General features: G+C 44.1%; 1 protein-coding gene across 1 annotated transcript in view; it reads right to left on the bottom strand.

Annotated features, from left to right (window-relative positions):
• LOC102941598 (organic solute transporter subunit alpha) overlaps positions 1-16,646 on the bottom strand; it is a 43,639-nt gene that overhangs the window by 8,609 nt on the left and 18,384 nt on the right. Inside the window, exons 2-7 of the mRNA XM_037901886.2 lie at positions 15,775-15,926; positions 15,585-15,658; positions 11,504-11,662; positions 9,047-9,158; positions 6,146-6,292; positions 1,920-2,025 (exon numbers count right to left, since the gene is read on the bottom strand). Of these exons, the coding sequence (XP_037757814.1) occupies positions 1,920-2,025; positions 6,146-6,292; positions 9,047-9,158; positions 11,504-11,662; positions 15,585-15,658; positions 15,775-15,926 (750 nt within the window). The remainder of the gene's footprint in view (positions 1-1,919; positions 2,026-6,145; positions 6,293-9,046; positions 9,159-11,503; positions 11,663-15,584; positions 15,659-15,774; positions 15,927-16,646) is intronic.

Raw genomic sequence — 16,646 nt, 5'->3', positions numbered from 1 at the left:
AGGTAACCAGCTTTGATTTGTACGTTATTACTTACAATCACTTAAAATCTATCTTTCTGTAGTTAATAAATCTGTTTTATATTTTTTACCTAAAACAGTGTGTTGTTTGAAGAGCAAAAGGGAAATCCGCTCAGGAACAGGGGTTGGTGCATTGGCCTCTCCACACTGAAGGCTGGACTGGGATATAAACTTACACTGGTCAGGCTTTTGACCAGAGCAAGACGGTAAAGCTCTGGGGTCCTAGGCTGGAGAGCTAGTCGGGGGACTGGCTGGAGCCACTCTATTGTTAGTCCATGAGTGGATAGGAAAAGCATTCATGTAACTGCAGCGGTAGGTGTCTCTGTCTGTGAATGTCTGTGTAAGTGCAGGATCTGGAGGGAGCTGCAGCTTGTCCCAGCATCACAGTGAGTGAGGGAGCCCAGGCTGGTGAGACAGAAAGCTCAGTGATACCCCAGTTCCAGGTTGCACCCTGGGGAAGTCCGTCACACCTGCCCCCCTAGGGGGGCACAGAGAAACTTTAGAGAGGCGTGTGGCAGGCCCGGGGCAGCCCCCATGGGAGGGTGGGGAGGGAGAGCCACCCAGCCCTGCTCCACCCACAGCCACAGCTCCACTCCACCCCCTGCTCTGCCCCCAGCCCAGCTCTGCCATCATTCGCTCTCTGCCCTGAGGCCAGCTCCACCTCTAGCCCCAGCTCCTCCCCCCATCCCTAGTTCTGCCCTCAGCTCCACCTTCAGCCCCAGCTCCTTTGCTGAACCAATTGCGCAGTAATGGAGTAGGGTGGGGCACGGACAGATTCCATTACGGGATGGGAGAGGCATGACAGGGAAAGGTTGGGCACCACTGGTCTATACTATGGGGCTGCAGTACCATAACTGTTCTGCTCTAGCGCCCAGAGTGTAGACATGGCCTAACCCTCAGCTGAGTGGTATTTGTCTGTACGACGGTAACTTTTGAATACCACATCTGATCAATTCCAAAATTTCAGGCAATATTCTAGGCATCAAAGTGCAGAAAATGGTAAAAAACAAAAGGGGAAAAACGGGCGACACACCACGCCCCTGGCATCTGGTTAGCAGAGTCACAGCTTCATGTGCCTCCATAATCTTCTATGGATCAAAGAACCTGCTGATGGTAGCCATTAACACTTTCCAGCCTAACGATGCCCATCTCATCTCTTTCCAGCCTCCCAACCGAGTTTAACATGCCAACAGCCTGAATGATTTATCTCCCAACAGAAAAAAAAGACATGAGAAATGGTGGGGGAGGGGGTGGAAGACCAGACTGGGGGGTGGGCACAGTGGCACACACAATACCTTGTAGGATCAGCTCCTTAATTCTCACTGTGTTGGAGTTCAGATCTCTGTAAAGTGCTCTGTTGCTCATGAAAGCACTTTAGTAAATACATACTTTATCTCCCAGTAGATTTGTGGCTGTCCAACTTCAGAAACCTTTGAAGGGGCCTAATTTTCAAAGGCTCGATGGTCAGTACTTTAGGAGATCAGACCCTTTACCACATCTCAGGTTAGACACTCAGAATCACCAGTCATTTTTCAAAATGTACAGTACTGCCAACCTCAAGCATTAAAAAATCATAAGATGGGCCCCAAAAAAACATGAGATAGTTGTTTTTACAATCTCATGATTTTTAATCCTAATATGTGTTGGATTTTTTGTCTTTGACATCTGGTTTCTGAGTCATTATCACTTATCTCTGCAACCAGGAGAGAGAGAAAGGTTTTTCTGGGAAAGCTGAAATGCTCATGTAACTGCAAGATGCCAGGAAACAGATATTTAAGGGAAATGCCAAAATGTCACAAGACACACATTAAAATCGAGAGTGTTGGCAACACTGATTTCCAGGCCTTTATACATTTAAAAAACAACCCTTCCCCACTCTACAGCCCTCCAAAAGAACCTACATGCTCCTCTTGCTGAAGAAGCCAGAGGTGGTGCACAGGGAATAATTCCCTGCAGAGCCAGGATGTTGATGATGGCTGCCTGGAGTTGGCTCAGAATGAGGACACACTATGAAAAGAAACAAAGAAAAGAAGATTGATGCATCAGTACCACAGAAGGGCTGTAGTTCAGCACAGTGATCTTGCTTTCATGAAGAATATAAACTCCTCTTCCACCTTGTTTCTCCCCTCTCCTCATCTCCTACCCTAAGCCTGCCTCCCCTGCAGAATAAATCTTTTGGTGAAGGCAATATGGCTCACAGCTTGAAAATTAAATCAAACTTCCTAGCTGTAAAAAAGGCTTGACCTCAGCTCTTCGGTCTAAAGGTGCAATGGCTGTGAGGCTGCCATTTGGGGTATCGATCAATATTTACTGCTTCATATCAGAAGCAAACATAAGAAAAATGGAGTCTTACCAGCACTGTAATTATTAATTTGTACCCACCTGTACCAAGGGGGCAAGATTCTTCTGTTGCCCTACTCTGGTATGAGGTGTTGGAACACACACACGTGCACACACACAGCAGGGAGATGACTGATTCCTGCTAACTCACTGTGGCAGGGTGACTCTTAAACTGTCCCCTAGTTAGAAAGGAAGTGACTTTTGGTGCAGAAGAAACTAGATTCTAGGACAGAGAGGTCTTTGCAGTGCAACCCAAGCTGGGGAAAGCCAAGCTGGGGGAAGAAAGGGCAGGGTGATGTGTGTGCATTGTTGTTGTTTGAGTAACGAATAAAGCCAAATATCAGGAAGGGAGTAAGTTTGGACTAAATTCTGTGGACCAGCTTTACAAAGGTGTATACGTGCATTAAGATGCAGATAGGAACCTAGTGGGATTCACAGACATGCTTAAACAGATTAGGGCCCAGATTTTTAAAGGTATTTAGGCACTGCTGTGCTCAACGTTGCAAAATCTAATTGATTTAGGAGCCTAGCTCTCATTTTCAAAAGGGATTTAGACACACACAAGTCTAAATCCCATTGACAGCCAATGGGCAACACATTTAAAATCTGGGCCTAGGTGCCTAACTCTCACTGAAGCCATTGTAGGCACCTGGCCTGCTTAGGTGCTTTTGAAAATCCCATTAGGTCCCGATCTGCATCTTTATGCACCTAAATACCCTTGTAAATCTGGCCTTTTGTGTATAAATTCTTCTTAGAACAGGCTAGAAACATGACCTGCTCCCTCAAACTTTTCTTGCATTGTTCCTGACCTGAGAATTTTCCCCCTGAGCTAGTCAGTGTTTCACTAAGAAGTTCTTTCTGAACCCATGTCTCTAGTTGGCGTCTGACCAGATCATTTTTGAAATTGGTCAGGAAAACTGAGCTTTGCTTACATTTACTGCAGAGCGTTCGCTGTCTCAGCATGTTCCCCGCCCTGCCCACAAAGTAGTCCATCCATAAACAGATGTAAAAATCAAGAAATTCCTTAAGGCCAGTGAGAACAGAACAACATTCAACTGCTTTCTTGGGAACTGATAAGTGTGGAGGAGGGAAAGAAAATCTGTGGTTCAGTGTAAGATTATAAAATCCATTGCATAGGTTAAAATGATCAGAACTCCCCCATGAATACATTTCCCATAAAAATACAAAGACAAAAATGTTTTCATTCACCTCAAGTATTATTGTGTTTACTAGTTTAGTGCTGTCAGTGTCCGGGACACAGAGAAAGACTGTTCCTGTCCTAAGGATTTTATAATCTAAGGGCCTGAAGCACTTCATACGAGGTGTAATATTCCCTTCTGTGAGTAGTGCCTTGAGTTTAATGGGACTGCTTGTGGTAGTAAGTCTGACTACTGAAAGTAAGTGCTGTAGGAGCAGATGCGAAGGCCAGCTGTGATCATGCAGAACAGATTTCAGGGCCACGTCATCAGGATGAATCACCCAATGAAGTAATTTTTAAAAACAAACAAATGCATGTGATCTCAGAATAGAGAGAGTGCTCTAGAGTGTGACACCTCTTAGTCTGTGCTGGCCTTCGCCATATATCTTGGTGGACATCCAAAATATTTAGGGGGCACATATGGAGTATCGGTGACTCACTAGCTTGAAATCGTGTTTAATTCCATGTTGAAGTTAATGTACAGGCTGACTTCAATTAAATAGGGTTGGGGGAACTAGCCTGAAAACTATCATACATAGATCTATACCTGAGAGCAGGATCCAGTAAAAACTATACGCAGCTTTTGTACTGTGTTAGATGGTGAAAATCCTAAATACCAGAGTGAATTTAAAACTATACTGGTCCCAGATCCAAAAAAACTTTGCTATCTCCATCCTGCCAGACAAACGGCAATATCAGATGTGTGTTGCTGGATGGCATCCAGCTGCTGCCTTCCTCCTACCCGTTCCTTCAGGTCGTACTGACGTACTGACTACTTGTGAGTGTCTCATGGACACAGGCTGCACCTCCTCATTGACAGCATATGGCCAGAGACTACGCAGCCTGCTGTGCACTGGCCTAAGCCTTCTCTACACTGAGTGTACAGCCCTAGTGTAGACACACTGTACCAGTGTGTAACCCGTTTGGGGTTTAGAGAGAATGGCCCTTTTAAATCTTTGCCCTGAGGGGAGGAAGGGCTGATTGTTCCAGGAAGAGGAAGTTCCGTTTTGGGAGGGGTGGGCATGGAGAGAAGGGAAACGACAGGGGGAGAGGGGTGTCTGTAGCTCCAGACTGCAGCGAGGGGGCCCTCACAGAGTGAAGCAGCCAGGAACCTGCCTGAAGCCTGGGAGGGACAGAGCGGCCGATTGGGGACACCCCAGGACAGGAGCCAGGAGGAGCACCATGTCAGAGTGGAATCACCCGAGAAACAGGAGCTGGATTCAGGATCACTGTTGCCCAGAGCTGTATGGTGCCAAGAGTACTGGGGATTGTGACCTTGCACTTGGAATAAGGAGGGAAGCTGTAGCTAGCTAAGTGGGGAGGTTGCCGCTCTGTGTGGGATTGCAGAGTGGCAGAAGAGGGCACTGGAGGGGTTTGTTGGGGAAAGTTCACTGGTGCCCAAGATGGCCAGGAGCACCCAAGACTCGCTGCCAGACTGGAACTCTGCCTGGGACTCCTGAACTCTGAGCGCAGACACAGTGCTCAGTCTCTGCCCTTTCAGACTGTGGTACCGCTGGGCCTGTGGGGCCTCGTGGTAGGTGTAATCCTGTTTTACCGCTCCCCCTATCTTCCCTCTTGTTGTTCTTCTCCATTCATCCCCCTGTAAATAAATATTTCCCTCTCCTGTATTCATTGTACTGTTCCGGTGTGTGCATGTGTTCACATCGGGGGGTGTGGAACAACGTGTCCCTGGGGCAGAAGGGACTTTCCCTGCTGTGTTCCTGCGTGCCCCTTTTCCTAGCCAGAGCTGCCTGCAGAGCAGACTCCGTCTTGGCCACGAGGATGCTAAAGTTACAACTTAGTGTGACTTGCACTAAGTCAACTTAGTGAGGTAAACTGCCCCGGTGTGAGTCATGGCATTTACACTAAGGTTTTTCACTGACATAGACAAGGCCTTACAGTATCACCTCCTAGGGATGCCCACAGATGGCAGCGCCGCAATAAGAGGATCCTGACTCAATCCTTTCTTGAGGATGGAGGTACCTTTCATGGGTTTCTTTAATATGGAAAATGGATAGAACTAAATCTGGCCCATATCTGGCCCCACTCTATTATTCAGTGGTTTCCTGCCAATGTTTTTATTATTGTCTTATTCTCATTTGTAGACTGGCCAAGAAAAATAACTAACATCACAGAAACAGCAGCATGGTGCAACAATTGAAACAAAAAGAACCACCCCCACCCCCCCCAGTTCCAGAACCCTTCCCATCTTTTAAAGTACACACTAGAATTTTAACATTGTATTACAGGATACACCATGAGGCTTCCTTTATGCTGAGAAAAGAGAGCTCAGCTCTGTGCTATTTTTTTCCCCACAGCCCAAGGAAGAATGGATTATAAATATTTCTTAATTCTCCAGCATTATATAAAGTCCAGATGCAAGTTAATACAAGTTGAGTATGAATAAGAACACCACTTCAAAGAGAAACCACATCTTTAACCAATCAAAGGGTGTGCCTTTGTACGGTAAGTTTTAAATTACAGTCTTTGAACTGAGAAGCAATACGCTGTACCAAATTCTGCCCAGAACTTGGGTTATTCTATATCAACAGCAATGCAAATTCTAAACTGGAATGTGAAGATTCTCACCTGATAAAGTGCAAACTTAGGGCTGATCTTCTTAGGGTTAAGAAGAACTTGAACTTGTTGAAACATGATTCCAATCGGCCATAGAGCAATCATTGTAAGGACACCGACGAAGCAGTTAATCCATATTGCAGCTCCATTAGGAGTCAACTAAAAAGCAAATTAAACAGGCATATGGATAAGACTTGGCAATTGTGAAAACATGCAAAAATAAAACACCTATTTCTATTTTTATGAAAGCTGCAATCAACAGCAGAGGCTCCTGGGATTTGCACTGGAAACTGCTCTGGGTACACTGCCAACAGAAGGGATAATACGGAATGCAGTACTTGATCACCAATCAGCCAGTGGCCTGCAAAACTGGTAGGACCTGGGAAGGTGACGAAGAGGTAGATTATTCCAGGACCTGAGCACCGTCCCTCTCCCGTCAACACCAATGGGAGTTGCTGGTGCTCAGCATCTTGCAGGATCAAGCCCAGAATGACCCACCAGAGGCTTCTTCTGAAAGACAAATTGTCTCCCCCAGAAGCCTCAAAGATATTTTAGGTTATATTTGTATTGCTGTAAAATAATACAAAAGGCTTTATTATTACTACTACTCTGACTCACGCAAGCATGTCTTTTTTTTGTAAGAGGTCCAAACTTTTCAGTAGGTGTGTAGACATTTAGATTCCAGGCCAGTACTGAGCACCTACTGATCCTGTGACCAGAGAGCCCATCAAGTGAAGTACGGCTTACAGTGACCAACCTTTTAACATTTTTTGAGAGGCCTCTTATTTTGAAGTTTTCAGGGGACCCCGTTTAACTTTGGGGCAGTCCTGTTTGCAAAATGCCCAGGCAGCTCCTTTGCTTGAGTTTTCACCTACAAATAACTGCATTTTTGCTACAGTGGAAAGAGTTAAAAATTTGGCTTGAAAACAGTCTTTGCTTTTTGTGAATGGGAGAAAACATGCTGAGTCCACTGGCTTTAGCAGTGGTGTAATTATCCTCAGGAGTTGTCTCGCTTTTTGTGTATTTTAACACTCCATTCGAGTTTATAGGGCGAAGCCAACACACTAGGCAGTTCAGATTTACCTTTATTCACGTGCTTCTCGGCTTGGTGTTTTACAGAGAAAATGAAAATCAGTTCCTTCATTCAAGGCCAAGGGGATCTTACCACAGACTGGGTAATTCTCCAGAATGCCACCAGACAGTAGGGGAAGGAGAAGCAGGCAGTGGCGTATGTGGAGCGAGTTGAACGATGGGTGCCACAGAGATGTGTGAATGGAATCAGAGGAGGATTAAAGGGCAGGTGGTTGTCTGATGATGATTTTGAATCCACAAGTGGAGCTGGCTGGAATTTTTCAAACTAAATCTCTTAGAAATTTGAACTTTTTACACAAATAGAATGTTTCACAAAGACTTTTTTGAAATTTTCTGGTTTTTTGGAAATTTTCCAATGGAAATGTTTAATGGAAAAAATTGTCCTTGAGGGGCAGCATTGTCTAGTGAGTAGGGCTGGAGCGTGAGCTAGGAAACCAGGGTTCTGTTCCTGGTTCAGCCATTGACATGCTATGTGACATTGAACAAGTCATTTCCCCTTACTATGCCGCAGTTTCCCTTCCTACCTCTAGTGTGCCTTGTCTGTTTAGATTGCAAACTCTTCCAGGCAGGGACCATCTTTCACTATGTGTTTGTACAGCACCTGGGGATCTGATCTTGGTTGAGGTCACTAAAGGTACGTCTACACAGCAAGTGGCAGCCCACAGCAGCAAGTCTACACAGACCTGGGCTTGTGCTACCATGCTAAAAATAACTGTGTAGACAGTGCTTTTTAGTTGTGACTCCAGCTGGAGCTTGGCTCTGAAGCCCACCCCTCGCCCTAGGCTTCAGACCCCGAATTCCAGCCAGAGCTGCAACGTCTACACAGCTCTTTTTAGCATGGTAGTGCAAGCCCCACAAGCCCAAGTCTGTTGACCCAGGCTCAGAAGCTTGCCGCTGCGGGCTGTGTAGACATACCCTAAGTGTAAGATAAATAAATAATAGCCACTTGTTGGTTATTCGTCAGAATATTTGAGGGGCTTGGAGGTTTTCTATTGCCAATTTGAAGTGGTCAGACAAACCACGCGATGGGATTTTTCCAAAACTGAAAAATGAGAACATGAAAAATCTGATCATTGCAAAATACCATGGAACGGAAAACTCATTCGAATTTGCAGACATTTCTAAGAGAGATATTGTATTTTTCGCCTAGCTCTGAGATGATGTCTGCCTCAAGCAGTGGGCCGCACGACAAAAAAGTTTGAGAAGCCTTGTTTGGGGCACGGTTAATGCGGACACTACCATTTACATAAATTCTGTGACAGTGCTGGTGCTGTCTAAATGGTCCTGGTTCTTGGAGCAACACATTTGTTTAAACACATTTGGCCCATTCGCTGTTGCCTTGCAACTTATGTAATTATTAGTGTAAGGAACTCACATGTATAGCCTGTGCAGACCTTGTAATGGAATTAGTATAACTTACCCCTGATTGGTCATTGCCCACCCGAGGCTGTCCACACCAGCTGAATAGGAACTCAGTGATTGCCAGTCCATGGCTGTTCAATGCCACAGGTCCCTGGCTCCTCACCTGCTAGGTACTGTGCTCTTGGAATAAAGCCGGACACTCCTTCAGGTGAACCGGAACCGGTTGTGAACGTTATTTTGTTGCATGACAACCGGCAGCCGTTCAAGGTGAATGTACAATGCTACTTTACACTGAGTTCTCACAAGTATAAATGACAGCACACTATGCAGTGGGATGATGAATTGGGGCTGCTGTTTATATGATGCTGGTTAGTACATAAACCTGGCTTTTTAGACACTCATTGTCAAGCCAAAGTTTACAAGCTTGGTGAGCAATGGCTGATTAGAATATTTACTTACATCAGAAAGGCTGTAGTTTCCATTGGTCCAAAGCACTATTGACAGAAACATTAGCACAGGTCGAAGGAAAGCAAATTGAAAGGTCCCCAACTTCAGCAGAAACAGGGTTCGTCTGGCAAGTCAAAAAACCACCGCTGCTCAATACCTTGTTAATAAGCTTAACACAACTTCACTAGATACTGTCTAATAGTAGAGGCCCCACATTTTCCATATGTACTGTACATGGCTGAAATCTGGCAAGGAACATCTTCTAGAACCTAAACAGCTTGTCTAGAGCAGGGGTTCTCAAACTGGAGGTCGCGAGCTGTCAACCTCCACCCCAAACTCCGCTTTGCCTCCAGGATTTAGAAGGGTGTTAAATATATAACAAAGTGTTTTTAATGTATAAGGAGGGTCACACTCAGAGGCTTGCTGTGTGAAAGGGGTCACCAGTAAAAACTTTTGAGAGCCACTGGTCTAGAATTCTCTAATTTTTCACAGCATATTGAAAGATGTAGACACTAACTTAGCAGAACAGGCACAAAATAATGTTTTTTGCTCCATTGCTGGCTCTGCAGCAGCAGTTCAGTAACTAACGGAGCTGTGCAAAAGGTGATGTATTAGAGTCTACTGGGGAGCCAATGGCAGAACAGCTAGCACCTGAAATTTGCCATTAGCTCCTCCACTGCAGCCATACTGTCCCAACCTTCTGCTACAGTGGGCAAGTTGGTGCTTCATTACCACCATTAAACTTAATGGCAAGTTACCATAGATCAGTGATTCTCAGACTTTTGTACTGGTGACCCCTTTCACAGACCAAGCCTCTGAGTGCGACCCCGCTTATAAATGAAAAACACTTTTTAATATATTTAACCCCATTATAAATGCTGGAGGCAAAGCAGGGCTTGGGGTGGAGGCTAACAGCTCATGACCCCCACCATGTAATAACCTCGCGACCCTCTGAGGGGTCCCGACCCCCAGTTTGAGAATTCCTGCCATAGATCTTTAGTTCTTGTCTACAGAAACCATGTCACATATGGTAGCTTCTTCCTGATTCCACCCTTCCTGATTAGCGAACCCCCAGTCTTGTGGTAGTCCAGGAAAGCAAGGGTTTTGCAGGATCAGGAGAGATGATCAGCATTTTCCGGAGTATTCCTCCATGAACACTGTTCAGTAGCCATCCACTTTTCTTCCTAGGTCGGAGGAAATCATCCACCTTTGATCACTACACTACCTAGCCCCAGCAGGACAGATGGTGCAAGCTTCCCTTTTTTCAGTGAGTCATAATCACAGACCCAAAAAACATCCTTTAGATTTTAATGCTGGTTTAAAAATACCATAAGGAAAAGGTGGGGGGGGAGGGAAGGGGAAGACCCTTGCCACTCAGACACATAAAAGCTGATCTATCTGAACTATCTAAGTGCACACTGGGCAAGGTCCAGCTCCTGATCCCCTTTTCTTTGTCAACTTTATTATTCCTCACCTATTTCCCAGCTCTCGCTCTCTCTGGTTATTTCGGTCTTCACTATTGTGCCCTTGGCCCCTCAGACACTCTACCTAATGAAGGCTCAGCAGCCAGCCAGCTGCCATTTAATGTGAAATGTGATATATTAATGAACCTTGATTTATTATAATTGCTCAATTAATACAGCCATAATTACATCATTACAGTGGTAATTTTACTCCCGCAAATCATTACAGAACTATAAACGGTACAAACAAGTGTGAAATGGGCTGAGTCATGTCACCCGATTAGTGCATTTGCCCTTTCAAGCATTTGGAGAATTGTGTGACAACAGAGCAATTATTGCTGATAGAAACCTGTTACTGTACCTCCCCTTCCCCTGTTCCTGACCCTTATCGCTCTTATCTGCACTAGCCTGTCTTATGTATCATCCTTATTTGTTATTTTTTTTTAAAAAAAAAAGCTCTCTTCAGCCAAACAAGAGACACCTGCAGGAGGGGCCAGAGGAGGCTGAAATTGTCAAGATGTCATCCTCTGTACTGGAAGAAGCTTAGAGAGCTCAGGAGTAGGTAGAAGGCAAGGCTTCCCAACCCTAGGTACTGATGAGAAGGAGCCCACCATAGGTCTACAGAGGTAGGAGGCATCCCACAAAGATAGCCATCCTTCTGCCCACTGGCAGCATGACTCCAGCAACAGCCCCACTTTCACCGAAAGGCTGAATGTCCACTGGGTTGACCAAGAATTGTCTGGTCCCCAGCTCCAAGCCCTTCCACCCCAAAACAGTGGAGGATAGCTGCATGGTGCAAGCTGAAAGAGTAAATTTTGAAATGGCCCCATAATGATAATACACCTTAAAATAGACAGCATGAGATTCACAGAGGTGACGCACTCAATATGCGCCGGGTGCAAATTTTCTCTGAAGTAGGAAGACCCAGTATCATATGTATGGCTCTGCTAAGTTGCTGGTTTCTGACACCAGTACTCTAGCTGGGAAGCTCTAAAGCGAAACTCACCTAGTGATGTGTACATGAGGGAGGCAAAGGCAACAGCAACAGCAGGGACCTGTGCTGATCTTGAAACGATCATTTTCAAATCTAGTGAGAAATAACTTTTGACCTCCACACTCTTTAATCATCATCAGCATGAACTTGTGGATCACAATGGCAAAAAAACTACAAGAGAAAAAATATCAGGTTAAACATACACAATGTGCATGTGCTCTTTGTATACCAGCATAGACACCGTTCTGCATCTATACCAGCATAGACATGTATCTTTAACCATCCTACTCCAGGAATTTGCAATGCTGACATTTCCTAAAAAGTCTGTTATAAATAGTAATATTTAGCGCTAATTGCGTAGAAACATTACTTTACAAGGGCAGGCTGAGTTAAGTATTAATTTCATTTTACAGATAAGGAAATTGAGACATGGAGCAACTAAATGATTTGCCTAAGGCCACATAGCATGTAGGTGGGAGAGTCAGCATTAGAATGCAGGAGCTCCTGGCTCCCACCCTAGTGCTCTATCCATTAGACTCCGCTCCCTCTGCTTTTTGTACTGTTTTTCTACTTGTTGGCTGAGCTCTCACCAATGCAGTCATACTTTGTACCCACACAGTCAGAACTTGTAAGCAAATCACATTTGGCCTTCAAAATTTTCATTGTTAAGTATATAGCCTATGATTGGCCTATGATTTGATGGGCAGGGATGCTGTCCCTAGCCACTGTTTGACAGAAGCTGGGAATGGGCGACAAGGGATTGATCACTTGATGGTTACCTGTTTTGTTTGTTCCCTCTGAAGCACCTGGCATTGGCCACGGTCGGAAGACAGGATACTGAACATAAGAACATGAGAATGGCCATACTGGGTCAGACCAAAGGTCCATCAAGCCCAGTATCCTGTCCTCTGACAGTGACCAATGGCAGGTGCCCCAAAGGGAATGAACAGAACAGATAATCATCAAGTGATCCATGCCCTGTCACCCAATCCCAGCTTCTGGCAAACAGAGGCTAGGGACAGCATTCCTGCCCATCCTGGCTAATAGTCATTGATGGACCTATCTTCCATGAATCTATCTAGCTCCCTTTTGAGCCACGTTATAGTATTGGCCTTCACAACACCCTCTGGCAAGGAGTTCCAGAGGTTGACAGTGTGTTGCGTGAAAAAATACTTTGTGTTTATTTTAAACCTGCTACCTATTAATTTCATTTGGTGACCCCTTGTTCTTGTATTATGAAAAGGAGTAAATAACACTTCCTTATTTACTTTCTATATAGCACTCATGATTTTATAGACCTCTATCATATTCCCCCTTAGTCGTCTCTTTTCCAAGCTGAAAAGTCCCAGTCTTATTAATCTCTCCTCATACAGAAGCTGTTCTATACCCCTAATAATTTTTGTTGTCCTTTTCTCAACTTTTTCCAATTCCAATATATCTTTTTTGAGATGGGGCGACCACATCTGCATGCAGTATTTAAGGTGTGGGTGTACCATGGATTAGATAGAGGCAATATGATATTTTCTGTCTTATTATCTATCCCTTTCTTGAGGATTCCCAACGTTCTGTTTGCTTTTTTGACTGCTGCTGCACATTGACTGCCGCTGCACATTGAGTGATTTCAGAGAACTATCCACAGTGATTCCAAGATCTCTTTCTTGAGTGGTAACAGCTAATTTAGACTCCATCATTGTATATGTATAGTTAGGATTATGTTTTCCAATGTGCATTACTTTGCATTTATCAACATTAAATTTCATCTGCCATTTTGTTGCACAGTCACCCAGTTTTGTGAGATCCTTTTGTAGCTCTTCGCAGGCTACCTGGGACTTAACTATCTTGAGTAGTTTTGTATCATCTGCAAATTTTGCCACCTCACTGTTTACACCTTTTTCCAGATCATTTATGAATATGTTAAATTCGTAGGACTGGGAACAGTACAGATCCTTGGGGGACACCACTATTTACACCTCTCTATTCTGAGAACGGACCATTTATTCCTACCTTTTGTTTCCTATCCATGAGAGAACCTTCCTCTTATCCCATTACTGCTTATTTTGCTTAAGAGCCTTTAGTGAGGGACATTGTCAAAGGCTTTCTGAAAATCTAAATACACTATGTCCACTGGATCTCCTGTGGCCCTCTCAAAGAATTCTCGCAGATTGGTGAGACATGATTTCCCTTTACAAAAACCATGTTGACTATTTCCCAACAAATCATGTTCATCTATGTGTTTGACCATTTTGTTCTTTACGATAGTTTCAACCAATTCGCCCATTACTGAAATGAGGCTTACTGACCTGTAGTTGCCAGGGTCACCTCTGGAGCTCTTTTTAAAAATTGGCGTCACATCCTCCAGTCATTTGGTACAGAAGCTGATTTAAATGATAGGTTACAGATGACATTTAGTAGTCCTGAAATTTCACATTTGAGTTCCTTCAGAACTCTTGGGTGAATACCGTCAGGTCCTGGAGACTTATTACTGTTTAGTTTATCAATTTGTTCCAAAACCTCCTCCAATGACACCTCAATTTGGGACAGTTCCTCAGATCTGTCACCCAAAAAGAATGGCTCAGGTTTGGGAATCTCCCTCACATCCTCAACAGTGAAGACTGATGCAAAGAATTTATTTAGTTTCTCCACAATGGCCTTATCGTCTTTGAGTGTTCCTTTAGCATCTTGATCGTCGAGTGGCACCACTGGTTGTTTAGCAGGCTTCCTGCTTCTGATGTATTTTAAAGAAAATTTGCTATTATTTTTGGAGTCTTTGGCTAGCTGTTCTTCAAATTCTTTTTTGGTCTTTCTAATTATATTTTTACACTTCATTTGCCAGAGTTTATGCTCTTTTTTATTTTCCTCGTTAGGATTTATCTTCCACTTTTTAAATGATGCCTTTTTGCCTCTCACTGCTTCTTTTACTTTGTTGTTTAACCACGGTGGCTCTTTTTTGGTTCTCTATGTTTTTTAAATTGGGGTACACATTTAAGTTGAGCCTCTATTATGGTGTCTTTAAAAAGTTTCCATGCAGCTTGCAGGGATTTTACTTTTGGTACTGTACCTTTTAATTTCTGTTTCACTAACCTCCTCATTTTTGTGTAGTTCCCCTTTCTGAAATTAAATGCTACAGTGTCCACCACAGGGACTCAGATCCTGGGCTCGATGGGCTAGATAGACCTTTGGTCTGACCCAGTATGGCCATTCTTACTATTTTGTTTTCTTTTTATATGTATTTTTCGCATCACGCATACTTCTAGAGTTAAAGTTGGGAATCTAATAATATGGCAGAGACTTGCATGGTTTTATCTCGGACCCAGATTCAGCCAGTGAGAATTTGCATTTACCATCCAAATAAAAGCAACTTAATTAATAAACATTGCTCCATCTTGTTTTATTCCATCTCAGACTCATAGTAAATGCAGCCAGAAGTCACGAGGAGTTAAAGGGGAGATCTGCAAAAACATTTGTGATTTAGGAGCACAATTCCCATTGACTTGCCAATGGAACTTGTGCTCCTAAATCGCTTAGACAGCTCTGAAAAATCCCACACTATAACCTTCAACCTTTCAGCCTCTGCCTTAAAGTTAGAGGCTTGCACCATTACCTCTAGGGAGCAGAGACCACAATTCTTCTTCCTCCCCTTTACATGTCACAGCTGTCAAACCCTCACCCAGAGCTTTTATCAGGACATGTATGGAACATTTTCTCATTGATATACCCACTGAAGGTTCACTTGCCACCATTAATAAAAGGCCCATACAGTGCATCATTAATAAAAGCACAGTAAAAAGTCGTAGGTCAGAGTCTCATTCTACATGGCATTGAGAGAGATAAAGGAACAACTCTACTACTTCAAGGCTGCTGCCAATCAAAGGGATCAATTATTTTCTTTCATTCTGCAGTTCCCACACTAAGGGGGCTGTAGTACTGGGAATTCGTTTTTTTATTTTTCTCCCTCCCTGCTAAAACAGCTGCCAAGATATTTTGTCTCAAACTAAAAATCTATTATTAAATTTTCAAAATGACTATGTTTACCTAGTGCTAGAGGCTGTTTAAAGGCAGGAAATTCAGGGTTCAGAGAAACAAGAATACATACACTGCTGCAGTGAAATCTGTAAACATTGTTGAGCGAGGAATCCACATCCCGATGCATGATGTAGTAGCTATAACCTGGACAGAAAGACAGGAGGGGGTCAGAGATAAAAGAGGTTCATGCATTAACTACAGCATCTTTAGAGAAAGGGTCTTTTTGATATTCAATTGAATTTTTTTCTCCCTGCTCTTACCGGAGCTGCTGCATTTATCCAAATAAAAATCGTCCTTTTAGAGGAGGGGGTTTTCCTGTAGATATAGAACACTTCCTCTACAAACACCAGGTTGGCTGTTAGCGTCATTAGAGTCAAGATGGCAAAGAGAAATATACCTGTTAGATCAAGGCCTGCAAAAAAGGAAAAAGACACATTTTATTTTAGGAGTGTAACATGTTCAATGTAAGAAAGTGCCTCAGAAAGAAGTTTTAGGCCCCACTCCTGCAAAGGCTTTCTGAACTTGACGCACTGACATTGACTTCAATGGGATGCCTCACAGTGCATCAGGTTAAGCTCATGAGTAAGTTTTTGCAGGATCTGGGTCTCAGGCTTCATATTCGTCTTGGTGCATACACATGTAGCTCCAGCAGCAAAGTGTAGTGTGGCAAGGCACCTTCTCGGTCTCACCAGCCTGCACTGCTTTTAGCCTTGGTGAGACAGGCTTGGGGTAAAACAGTCCCTCTTGGCTGCACAGGGGCAGTACATTGTTCTCTTAGCTAGTCTTTTGGGCTTGTTTTTCTCCCTTATGGGAGGAAATACAGCCGCCCCTCCTGGAGAGGCTTGCTCTCTTGCTGCTCCTCATCTACTGGTGGCTTGACTCCTTCTCTCCCCCCCGCCCCCTCCTCCTCACAGGGGAGGGTTTAAAAAGGTCTCAGGCAGCCCTTAGTTGGAATCAGCTGATCCTAATTGACCTCAGGTAATTCCCTCTCAGCTGATCCTAATTGATCTCTGGTAACCCTTCTCAGCTGAACCTGATTGACCTGTAGTCACCCCTCCCCAGTCTGCTAGGGAGGAGGGCCTTTTAACCTTCTGGGAATGTTTATTCCCTGCCTCCGTCCCCTGCAGCTGTC

This window comes from Chelonia mydas, chromosome 1 (genome assembly GCF_015237465.2).
Source record: "Chelonia mydas isolate rCheMyd1 chromosome 1, rCheMyd1.pri.v2, whole genome shotgun sequence".
Taxonomy (NCBI): Eukaryota; Metazoa; Chordata; order Testudines; family Cheloniidae; genus Chelonia; species Chelonia mydas.
This window is presented reverse-complemented; position numbering and strand designations above follow the sequence as displayed.